This window comes from Carcharodon carcharias, chromosome 5, assembly GCF_017639515.1.
Source record: "Carcharodon carcharias isolate sCarCar2 chromosome 5, sCarCar2.pri, whole genome shotgun sequence".
Classification (NCBI taxonomy): domain Eukaryota; kingdom Metazoa; phylum Chordata; class Chondrichthyes; order Lamniformes; family Lamnidae; genus Carcharodon; species Carcharodon carcharias.
The window spans coordinates 74828711-74841556 of NC_054471.1; the positions used below are offsets into that span (position 1 = coordinate 74828711).

Genomic DNA, 12846 nt, shown 5'->3' on the forward strand with positions numbered 1-12846 from the left:
AGAATCCCAGCGAAATGGGTCAAATGGATATATGCGGCCATTTACACTGTCCTCCAGGGTTTCTGCGTTAGTTACAGTGGTAGATCGGGAGAACCCTTGTGGAAATTCCTCCACCGAGTCCTACATGATCTAAAGTATAGTTTTGTATAGTTTTAATGGTGCTGGTTTCAGGAAAGAAAATACTGGTGCATCCGAGAACACTGCAATCACAGAAGCCATGTCAGAAACTGCAACAGTCGATTATGACCCTGTGTGAATTGCATAGACAGCAAACAACTCCATTACGCACAAGATAATAGGTGAAGCTTTTAAGATAAGGAAAAAAGTACTTTGGAAAGACCAACTCAGTCACGCGTTTCTTTCTGGACGCTGAAACAAGATGAAATGAATGAAGAGGAATGAATATTTGTGGAAAAATCAAGGGCATTATAAGGAGAGAAGGCTCTGAAGATAAATGAACATTAGGATCTCAGAGGTCAGGATGCATAAGGAAGTGCTGAGCAGAAGTGTGGAAAAAATGTCAACTATTTTCTAGTGTTACAGATTAAGTAAAAAGTAACAATTCAAAAGTAATCAGGGCCTTTTTTTTCAGGATTCAACATTTTAGATATTCTTCAGCATGGACCCTGGAATTCAGACTGCACCCACTAATGATATTAAATTTATGTAAACTATTAATTGATGATAAAACTCCTCTATATTGACTGATTAAAGCTGTCAAATCCTCCACCCCGCCCACCCGACCACCCCTCCCCCCAAAAAGAATGTTTAATTCGCCCGTAACTGCTTTGTTTTTATTACAAAGTAAAGTTTAACCATAAGCTTAACTTCAGTTACTGAATCTAGCAATCCAAAACATTTATTTCCAGCAATAAATCTTTAAAAACCGATTAGTGAAGTGCAATCAGACTGCCGTCACTGCATCTTTAACGTGTGCACTGTTGCTGTCTAAACTGGTTGAACCAATCTTATTGAAAGACAATGTAAAATTGCAAGGGGCTCACAAGAGTCTTTAAAGTTCATCATTTCCCACCGTGTTTCAGTCTCACATTACAAACGAATATGTAGGGGGGGAGAGCAAGAGAGTGACAACGAGGGAAAAAAAACATTTTGAATCCTGAAAAACAGTACAAAATTCTTCCCAGAATTTTCCAAGCAACAAAATTTTGTCCCAGCCCTCGCTAAGACAGCTAGCTAAACTCACGGTCAAAACAATGTTTGACCACTACCAACACTTGTTTCTTAGACCGGGAGTGCTTCACCGTACTATACCTCTGGAGATGGGATTCGGCGTTCAGGGGACTCTGGTGACTTATAAGGAGTTGATGTTTTGCTGTTTGTCAACCATGGTTTATCATAATTGCGGATTAAATGTTGGGGTGTCTGCATGAAACAAGGATACATTGAAAATGAATGGAAATTAAGACAATAAAATAAAATGATCAGGAATAAACAGTGTCATGGAGGAGGAAATGTTAAGTATGGAGGAGTAAAATTTAAAAATACAATGATGAAGATCCCCTTTGTGACTCCCTTCATTTGAAGAGTCAAAAGTGAGATAGATTAGTACAGCAATCTATAACATCTGGCATGCATTTAGCTTTCTGTGATTATTGGGTTATAGTGAATACCTCTTGATAATTCTTCACAACCAATTCCCAACACAAAACCGGAAACCTGAACCAAATGTTAAGGTAGCTATGGCAGTATAATTAGATAATCAGCAATGTAATAAAATAGCAGGCTAAAAGGGAGATTGCTACAACAATGTAATTAAGCAATGCATAACTGCTGAACAGAAGCACTGGGTTAAAATAACTGGCTTGCTAAAATATGCTGATCGCAGGATACACTTGGAATTAATGGTGCTGCTCAACGTTACCTTAGGAGGAGTATTTGTCGTAGCTGGTGGAACTGATACACTCTGACTGGCACTGGAGGTTGACCTGTTGGGAGAAGCAGCCCTCGACGATGGCCGTGACCTACGACCCCGTGATCGGAAAGCAGCCATGGACTGACCAGTGGTCTCAGGAAGCATGAACTTCTCACGCAGTTCAACATTCGTTCTGCCCTTGGCTAAGAAGAAGAAATGAAACAATAGTTCAAATTTTAATCATTGGTGTTTTAATCAATGATCCAGCACCAAACTTGCAATGACAAGGTGAAGTGTGGAAAAAAGTGTACAGGAGAACTAAAAGGTGGTAACAGGATGATGAAACAATACCAAAATCTGAATTGATAGCCTATCCATACCAGCAACAGAACTTGCGACAGCAGCACTCAACATTTGGGCTGGAGTATTGTATGCAGCATGACATGAATTAGCCCAGCAAAATTCAGAAAGCTTAAATGGAAATAAAAATTAAAATTTCTGATTGTATCAAAGGTTTCAGTTCAGTTTCACGTTGTGAACTATGCAAGAGTTCAGACTCCATTAACATCATGCAGTCAGTTTAAGGAAGCCTAGGGACCCACTAAAACAAACCCAACTCCAAAAAACTTGTGCAGAAGCTCAAAACAGCACACCACTTTCAGGCAGAACAGATATTTACATTCCACTTAGGAGGATGCTACAATATCAGACAAGGTGACCACTTACTTGCAGTGAGTATTACTGCGGGTAAAAGAAAAAAGTCATGTAAGCAACTTCACATGCATTTCAAAATGGGCGATCATTCTGTATTTGGTTAAAAAAACTAAAAGCGGATTGGATTACAGTTCTCGTTTTTAAAAAAAAACATGAAAAGCCTGCTGTAAGCTGCTAGGAGGGTTAAGCCATACAGAATAGGAAAGCACACAGGGGAAGGAAAAGAGACAGAGGATTGCCAACCTATAGGAGACTGACTGGTAATTGAAGAGTTTGATTCCGAACGCAACATTTTACTCCCATGATGATGAACTAGAAGAAATGATAAAGGGATCGCATCACATCAAAGGAAATGGAGAAGAAACTTTTTGTAGGAAACAGGACCAAGCACAGGACTGATAAAACCAACACGCGAGAGATCATTTAAACTCCTTTTAACATATAAATAAACGAATATTAATTCCACAGAACTCAAGTCATTTGTGCAACAAAAGTTTCTATTTTTGCTGATAAATACTTTCAATTCAAGTTTTTGCAACATATTTGTTTAAAAATCATTAAATTCTCACCACCTCACCTCACCCCCAGTAAAGTTGGTGATTCTTGGCTATAGGGCAAGGCAACACTTGAGGACATTCTTTAAGTTAGAGCTTTCTCTCTCTCTCTCTCTCTGACTGATTCTTTTCCCCACCACGGCCTGTTAGGGCTGAGGTCAATTCTAGAGCCCGAAAAATATTTCTGAAGTCTCACGGAATTAAAGATTAACATCCAGCACACTGCTGTGAGAAAACTGAGGAGAAATATCATTGATACTTTAAAAAGAAACTGTTATGTTTTCATTTGCTTTCAAAGTTTATTAGTTGTAAAAATATTGGAGATAAGCTGTTTGACTAAATCATTCAGTCGGGTAACTAAGAGTCCGTGACATTACACTTGGTGAATGCATTATGAGAATGGGATAGGTTGTGTGACCAACAGTAGAACTGTAGAGGTGGAAAAGTTGGAGACAAGAGATCAGCAATGGTACATTACTCACTGGTCCACTGTTGACATCTGTTTTAAGCCACATTTGACTGTGAGTACCCCTCTTGCACTATATAAATGGCTAAAAATTCCACTAACAAACAGGCAAATGTATGATTATCTTGTGGAGATATTACACCATACAAGAGCTAGTGCTGTTGAAGCAGGTACAGCCAACCAAAGTACATTTCACAACTTACCTCTGCAGGGGTCGTTTTTCACCAAAAACTCATCTAATGCCATCCAGCCTCCTCCAACACGAACCATAACTGTACTGCGCAGGATGCGGACTAGCCGCAACTGCTGCGAGTCACCAAACTGCAAAAAAGGTCAGCAAGAAACACTTCAGCGGCAGATTAACTTATTGAGTGAGAATTTTAAAAATGATATTGCTAGTGATTTTCTCTTCCAACTCGCAATCATTGATTTACATCAAGCATTTAATTTTTGCAGTTGCAAGCCTTATTTTCACCCAGTTTACACAGCTGATTTGAACAGTTAAAAGAAAAGGAGCAGCAGAGATTTTTGCTTTTATACCCAACAATCAAAAATAAACCATTGAACAACAGGCTGGAAAAGGTCCTCAGTGTCCAACTGGTTTAAATTTGGAAAGCCACAAAGCAGCAATTACTGGCTTTTAGCACATAGCACAACAGGTAAAACACATCAGACATTTATGTTGTTCTGTACCTGATTTCCCAGGAAGAACTAAGTCATGGAAGAAATATGAAGAAAAAGAAAATTAGTTACAACAGCTTTGGTTTTGAAATAGAACAGTGTTTTTCAATGACTGTTTGTTCATTTGCAAAGTTGAAGCTGGAATTTCTAATTTTTGTACAAGGCAAGTAAGGCCAGTACAGAACTTGCTAAGGAGTGTGATGACATTCCTGTATTGTAACAGGGTACAAAGCTATTTGTTCTTATTCTTTTGATCATTTTGTTTTTGTTTGTTTTCTCCCCTTCTTTTCTGAGCTAATGGTTTAAGCTGGGCTACAGTTCCACAGATGTTGGCAACTCTCCAGTGCCTCACTCAAAGGTTTTGTTCTGTATGAAGCCAGGCAATAATTGTCGACAGGCTTCTCGATTGTGAAAACTTTCACCGATGATCCCATCCTCACCGGACATCCATACACAAATATGTCCCCAGCATAAGTCACTGGATAGCTATCAGGAGTTGCAAGTTCAGGTGATTTCTCACCATGCCTTCTTGATCCAGGAAATACAAACCCAATTGCCTCGGCTGAGATTGACTCAGCACAGGCTAGAAATTGTATGATATGGTACCGCAATGGGTGGGGCATTTTATCACTGGCATTAGTTAACTCAAGTGCATTATGAAAGGAAATGGATGTGATTTGTTTTTTTCAACTGCCATCTCATTGAAAAATTACAATGCAGAATTGTTTTCTACATATATTCAACAGCAATGAAGGACAATCAATGAGTAAATCTTGGTTAGCTTTGTTACTATCTTTTAGCAATACCTTTTAGACAACACAGGCTAGCAGGGCACATGAAGTGATAACACCAAATATATTGTAAGTGTACAAAACTAGGCAACTATATCAGTTTCAAATGCAACCTACCTCCAGTTAATGACACAATTGAGGAGTGCTTGCTGAATTTTATTTATTCCTAGCATATCTGGAAGCTATATTCAGTTACATTGCACTGAGTAGGGCAATATTGAGTTCTGGCAATGACTATAATTATTGCTCATACTGCCACGTATGAGGCAGAACCCCTCACTAAAAGACATTCAGAGCTTATTGCACCTGTCTACTAGTGGTGAAATTTCTATGCAAATATGCATGAAAACAGTATAGCTGAAGTCCTTTTTTGCATTAATATATTACAGGCAATGTACTATATATACAAGGAGGTGCAAGACAACTCTTTTTCATGTAGCCTCATCCCCAGTGCCCAATTGTAAAATCTGTACCACACTATTGTATGTTCAGTGTACAAGATGGTGGTACAAAATGACATATGCAAGGTAACTGGAACATTTATGGAGCATCGGTTAAGGTTACAATTCTTTTTCTGTAATTAAGAGATTTTCAAAGAACTTTGTGAATAATGACATTATATTTAACACAAGAAACAAAAACATGTGTGCATTACATTTAAAACCAAACTAAAATATTGTGGATGCTGGAAACCGACCCACAACGTTAACTCTGTTTTTCTCTCTCCACAGATCAGCATCAGGTTGAGAGAGTAGTTAATAAAGCATACAGGATCCTGGGCTTTATAAATTTGGCATGAAAGTATAAAAGCAAGAACGTTATGATAAACCTGTATAAAACGTGGGTTCAGCCTCAGCTGGAGTATTCTGTCCAGATTGGGGGACCACACTTTAGGAAGGATGTGAAGGAATTGGAGAAGGCACAGAAAATATTCACAATAATAGTTCCAGGAATGAGGAACATCAGCTACATAGACAGATTGAAGAACTGGGGCTGTTTTCCTTGGAGAAGAGAAAGTTGAGATGAGATTTGATGGAGGTGTTCAAAATCATGAGGGACCTGGACAGGCTAGATAGGGAGAAACTGTTCCCATTGGTGGAAGGATCAAGAACCAAAGGGCGCAAATTTAAGGTGATTGGTAAAAGAAGCAATGGTGACATGAGGAGAAACTTCTTGATACAGCGACTGAAAGTATACTGTCTGAAAGTGTGCTGAAGGCAGATTCAATTGTGGCTTTCAAATGATAATTGGATCATTAGCTGAAGAGGAAAAAATTGCAGGGCTTCAGGGAAAAGGCAAGGAAGTGGCACTAGGTGCAAAGTTGGTGTGCTGTAGTCGTTCTATGAGTTGCTGACTGATCTGCTGAGGGTTTCCAGCATTTTATGTTTTTATACGTGGCATATAAAAACCTATTCTATCCTCAGAATGTTAGATGAATTATTAATTGATTTGCATTTCAGAACAGGCCGACTAATCGAGAACATGGTCGCTCCGCACATACAAAGAGAGTGATAGGATGGAAAAAGAAAACTGAAAAAAATCTTATCGCAACTAACAATGGAAATGCAGCAGCTTAGCAAGGCTGAGGTGCGTGGGATTTTCTTTCCTGAATAATATTAAGTATTTAATCTGAGAAGTTACTGCAAAACTTACAAGTAAAACATTTACTTTACCGAATGATGTTGAGATATATAAATTAGTATGCTGAAAAGTAAAGTTTTCAAATCTGAAATCAAGTAGGGAGCGTGATAAAAGATAGTCTGGGCACAAGTTGGAATCATGGTCTCAATTCGAATATTAGCTTTGCTGAGGATTGAGGAGTTTAGGGGCTGAGTAACTTGGGTTCTGAAAATAAAATTTTTGAGTTCAAATAAAATTATTGATGTAATTGGCTCCACAGAATGATTTTGCAAATGGATTCAATTAAACAGAAGACCTCATGTAAGACTTTAAGAAGAATTGAGGAAAGGAAACCTCAAAAAAGAGACATGAGAGCAGTGAGAGAAAGAGATTATCTCATATAACGATAAAAGGAATTTAGCAGACAAGCAATGATATCTGGTGTTCACATGCATCTCTGAGTATCTGTTACAAAAGTCAAATCTCAAGGGGAAAACAGAGAGTTTTCAGGGGGATTGTTAACATTCTTATTAATAAAGCTGCAGTAAAAGCACTAGAGTTTTAAGTTGTGTATAAAGCATAGTCTAATGATTGGAATACTGGGATTCAAGGCAAGGTGGGTGTGGAACTAAACTATGAACTATGGGAGGGTAGGCTGAGATGCCTTGGCAGCTAAACTAATGTTTAATCTCACAATCACTCAGCAGGTATCAATTATAAGTATATAGCACCAGATTAGACATTTGTTTCATGAACACAGTGCCCTTTAATTGTCACCATTGTTAAGATTTGGATAGCCACAGCTGCTTTCCACGATTCATTTAAAATTTAAGCAACTTCTTATTGAAATATGTAGTTACAGGAACAGCACACACAGATACAGTGCCCAGTGCAGCAACAGCAGATGGAAACTGTATAATCCCTCGGTTATTTCCCTGCATCTTTGAGCTAGGAATTGGCTGGGAGATGGGAAGACAGAGGGCTGAATATCATGGGGTGAAATGGGGGGGAGGGGGTACCCCCATTTCCCAGAAACAAAGCCAGCGTGGAGCGACTTGCTCCACATGGCCCACCCCACAGCCATAACACGCTGTGGGCGGGCAAAACAAGGGCCAAGTGGGACTTTCGCCCCTCACTAGGGAGCAAGTCCTGCCTCGAGAGCTGCCGGCCAATCCGATTGGCTTCAAGAGTGCTGCTGGAACTGCAGGAGCACAAGGATCCCATGGATCTCCTGAAAGAGGTAAGTCTTGGGCAGGGAGGGTTTGGGCAAGTCAGGGAGGGGAGGGGTTTGCAGTGGTGAGGTGGGTTTAAGGCTGTGGGCAGGTAGGGAGAAATGGTGTGTCCTATCTTGGGGGGCTACCTCCCGATTGGCAAAGGGCAATCCCTGAAGGTAGACACACTCATTCACTTCTCTGCTGCCCTTTGAAGAGATTAGTTTTAAAAATCAGACTGCCCACTCCCGCCTTACTGCCCAGACCAAACATTAGCTTAGTAACAAGCCTAAATGACCCTTTATTATCTATTTAAATATGATGGGTGAGCTGCTGCTTACAGCTCCTACCCCCGTATTATGGGGGTGAGAGCTAGGGGTTAATTGGGTAGGTGATTGGATGGGCACTCGCCCTATTTTATGTGTCCCACCCCTGTTGAAAACACATCCAGTGGGTGCATGTAAAATGCAGCTCCGAGAGAGGGATAAAGGGCATATATCCTGATTATGGGATGTTCACAAGATTAGCACAGACTGCAATTTAAATGGAAATATATATAGGAAAACTAGAAGTCTGAAATAGGACAAAACCATTCTGGTGAAAGGATACTTCCATAACCTGCCCTTTCTCCTTCCAATGCTGATTAATTTGCTATACATTACCAGTGTGCTGTGCTTTGATTAACAAGTTGCCTCATTTTAAATATGCTCAGTAAGGATGAAGGAGAAATTGTTTCCACTAGCAGGGGTTGGTAACCAGGGAACATGGATTCACAGTCATTGACAAAATAGGGAGATAAGGAGAATTTGATAATGATTTGCTATGATTTGGAATGTACCACTTGAAACAGTGGTGGAAGCAGATTCAATAGGAACCTACACAAGGAAATTGGATAAATACTTGAAAGATAAAATATGCAGGGCAATGGGAAAAGAGCAAGGGTGTGCGACTAGTTGGAAGTTCTTTCAAAGAACCATCACAGAAAATATTGGTTGAATGGCCTCCTTTTCCGCTGTATGATTTTTCAGTAGTACCACGCCAGGCTGATTACACAAGCGAGGTGAATTAAGAAAAACAAGGTTTTAATTCTATTTTTCCTGAAGACTCGTCATCTTCCTTGCTTTCCAATATGCTTCAACAGCTTTTCCAAGTTTATTTATAACCGTAAAGCTCCATTGAATTGCGGTGAGTGATTAAATATTTCACGCTACAAGGAAAGGGTGGATGTCAATTTGAAAAGATTAATGGGTATTTGGGTCTTTTCCGAGTCTCTATACAGGACCCATTCTCCCCAGCTCTGAAGATATTAGTTCCTGATGGAATCAGATTCCAGGGATGTCAGGTCATCTGTGCCATCCACGGCACACTTAGGACAAGTGTTTCTGCCCACTGAACTAGTTACTAAATAATGTGGCACATAATCTTATAAACAGGCAGGTGCCAAACCTTTTCTTTAAAAAAAAGTTGTAATAATATGAATCAAAAAATGCATCTGACATTTTTAAAGGCGTAAATGCCCAAGATATCAGCAACATTTCACAGTTTTAATTATTTCTTTAAATACAGTTTCACAAACCATCCAAATTTGTAGCAGTTGGCACTTAACTCGAATCTGTGTTTACATTGTTTCCAGATTAAAGCTGATTACTTGCTATCAGTCCATAATGTAAATGTTTAGTCATTTCCTTCCACTTTGCCATTTAGAATGCAAGATAGGAATAAAATTGTTTTAGTCGGAAAGTTGTTGCATTCATAGACTTGCTGGCTAGGCATTAAGTGAAGCTACCTTTAGCCTCTAATTTGATCTTTAACAACCCAAAGAGCTGAAGCTTACAGTTTTCATTACCGCTCAGTCTCAGCCCGTGATACGGTAAATATTGCAACACTCACCCTGTATTTGTTCTCCCCAATCTGTTCCACCTGAAACCGCTTTGCACATTTACATTTTGCTACTTGCCGTGTCACCTTACAATGAAGTACAAAGTGAGGCAGTATTAGCAAGTTGAGATTGAAAGCATTTCAGTGCATTGTAAAGATCACACAGAGAAGCACTGGCAGTAAAATCAGATCCAATATCAGTATATAAATTAAAGCAAATATAATCAGATGGATTTCTTTAAGAATCAGAAAGGGATTGACTGTCAATATTAACTAAAATGTTCCTGTATCAAGTGATTCCAGGATATAAAGTTTATATTCTATGCACAATCATGGTATACCTCATCCTCTATTTTGTCGGCGTCAGTAAGTGGCTTGTAAGCATCCTTGTTTGGATGAAGGGCTGCCACAAACTCGTAATAATCGATGTAGCCATCTCCATCTCGATCAAATATGTCTGCCACCGCACTCATCTCCAGGCGGCTGGTAGGAAACTCTATAGAGCAATTCAGTAAACAATCCTTTTAGTTAAATATTGTTATGATGTTCTTCCCCCAAGTTAAACTTATGAACATAACTAAGTGACTATATAACAGCACAACAGAAACCGTTCCTTTAATTATTAACTTTCTACCAGTTCAAGACTTTGTTCAATTCAGGCTGCCAATGGTTCAACACATGGTATCATACAGGGCCCAGTAGTGCAGGAAGGTCATTAAGTTCAACTCCCAGTCTGTGATGAGCAGTCAAATGTCCGCCAAGGTGGCAGAAGTGTGTTAAAAATAATCGCAGTGTCTCCGGGCTAAGTGAAACACAAAGGTCAATTGGGACACTTGCTCCCGAGTGTATCAGATAGCCCTTGCTGGAAAAGATATGCACATGTGTATGTGCGTGTGTAAGCAAGTTGTGCGTGTGACAGTGTCAAGTGAAGAGAAATCAGGTCCAGTTGTGGTGTACAGTAATCACGGTCTGAATCTTCGGCTCGCGAGTGGATGCGGGGCCTGCTCTCCGAGGCATAAAATGATGCACAGCGACATCGGGCGGGCGTCCCAACATCACCGGGCATCATTTAGATTTTCAGTTTGGTGGGCGTGCAGCCGAGTTGGCTACGCGCCCACCGAATCGTCAAAGGCTTATTAAGGCCATTTAAATATCAATTAAACTAATAAACTGAGCTGCCTGTCCAACTTTAATTGGGGGCGCCATTTGGGTCCGTGCCCACCCCTGCACAACACCCCCTCGACGGGGGAAAATTTTCCCCCAAGTAAATCAGAAGGTTACATATAGATGAGAGACAACAAAACAAACTTTTAATCAAGTTTTACTTTCACTGCAGATTATCAGGATGGAGAGGAACTGGTATCCACGACAACAGGGAGGGAATTTGACAAAAAAGATTCAAGGTGAATATGTTGGAAATACTCAACAAGCATCAATGGAGAGAAAGGACAGGCTATATTTCAGCTTCATCACGAATAGTTCACTTCCCATTTTTGCTCTAGATTTTGAGCACTTGCAGTTGTTACTTACATTCAAAATTTCAAGGGGTTTTGATAAGTTAAACAAGAAAAAACAACATCCATTGAATGGCAAGTCAGTGGCTAATGGCCTTAAGACATAAGATTAGCAGCACAGTAACGAAGGGTGAGGATTGGAGGGATTTGTTCACTTTAGGCTGAAGATTGTCAGGATGTGGAATATCCTACCAGGGGTGGAAGAATAATGTAACTTGGTGGGTAAATCTTACCCCCTTTTTCTGCTATCCAGGAATATGTAAAAGGTGACATATAAAGATGAACTGTTACTCTACAGGAGTATGATTTTAAGTGACTTGGGAAATATAGAGTGGTCTCTTTCAGGAGACACTGGAAGAGGTTTCTCAACACTCACTTGAGGAAAGGATTCCATCAATAAATTCTTGTCTTGTGATCTTCCCGTCCTGATCTTTGTCAATGCGCCTGAAGAAATCCATTACTCTGGACTTCTTGTGGTTCATCCATCGCATGTACCTCTTTCGCCAAACGTCAAAATCAAAGTTGGCAAACTCCCTCAGCTTTAAGAGAAGCAAGGTCACAGTAAACTTCCAGCAATTTTACTTTTGGGAAAAAAAAATCTCAGTAATATCACTTTGGCCAAGTTTATTGGAGAGATCCACAAATTAGCACCTTCCCTCTCCAGATTAAAAATAAAATCCCACTAGCACAAATACTCTAGAAAGACTTGAATGAATAACAACTGTTTGAGATACTATCAGAAATACAGAGCAAATTCTAGTCGGAGCAGGTTAAAACATCATTTGAAAAATTCCTTAAATATTTAAGGCACAGAAGTATTTAAATGTATAATCTTGCATTTGAAGGAAACAGCTGGTTTGCCAAATAAAGTAAGCAAGCCCAACAAAACATTTTAATTGCTCACTTATATCAGCATTAAAATATTCCAGTTGCATGATTAGACATTTGGTATGAATAATTAAACCCGGTTATTTATCAGTTTTAATCTTTGCGAAAGTTCTGCGAACATAAATTAAAGGGAAAACATTCACTCATTGGGAAGTTATCGTGGTGTATATCTATGCTAATATACTTTACAAATGTAATGTTCATTGGAAAACATTGCACATAATCAGAAAAGCAAGCCACATTCAGGGTTTATACAATCCTCTTGACAAAAAATGTAATAATAAAATAAGCTCAGGGAAAAACATCCAGGAGCTTCAAGTACTACTTATGTGGTAAAAACTAAGGGCTCCCCATGTGGTTCATTTGGTGATGTACTGGGGGGGACCATTATGATTCATTTGGCAAAATCCATGGCTTATTTCAACATGCAGCAAGTTACTGAAGCAACGAATTGTTTTTACCATCACTTAAGAAATGATGCCATTTCTGCATTCAAAAGTCTGGATTTCACATTGGAAGGATTATCACCAATTGCATTCCTTTGTCAATGTAAAATCTTCAAGATGATTTGATTCCATTTGAGAGAATGCAGGCTTAATAGGAATTTACTGGTTGTCCTTCCATTCAACTTTTGGAACTACAAGTTTAAAAAACGT

The 12846-nt window shown here is 39.4% G+C and overlaps 1 protein-coding gene across 4 annotated transcripts in view; it reads right to left on the bottom strand.

Annotated features, from left to right (window-relative positions):
* dst (dystonin) overlaps positions 1 to 12846 on the bottom strand; it is a 576136-nt gene that overhangs the window by 4471 nt on the left and 558819 nt on the right. For all 4 annotated transcript variants that reach the window (XM_041188904.1, XM_041188906.1, XM_041188907.1 and 1 more), the window contains 7 exons: positions 11679 to 11841; positions 10130 to 10284; positions 9801 to 9875; positions 4301 to 4318; positions 3811 to 3928; positions 1883 to 2076; positions 1273 to 1383 (listed from right to left, as the gene is read on the bottom strand). In XM_041188904.1, coding sequence (XP_041044838.1) covers positions 1273 to 1383; positions 1883 to 2076; positions 3811 to 3928; positions 4301 to 4318; positions 9801 to 9875; positions 10130 to 10284; positions 11679 to 11841 — 834 coding nt within the window. The remainder of the gene's footprint in view (positions 1 to 1272; positions 1384 to 1882; positions 2077 to 3810; positions 3929 to 4300; positions 4319 to 9800; positions 9876 to 10129; positions 10285 to 11678; positions 11842 to 12846) is intronic.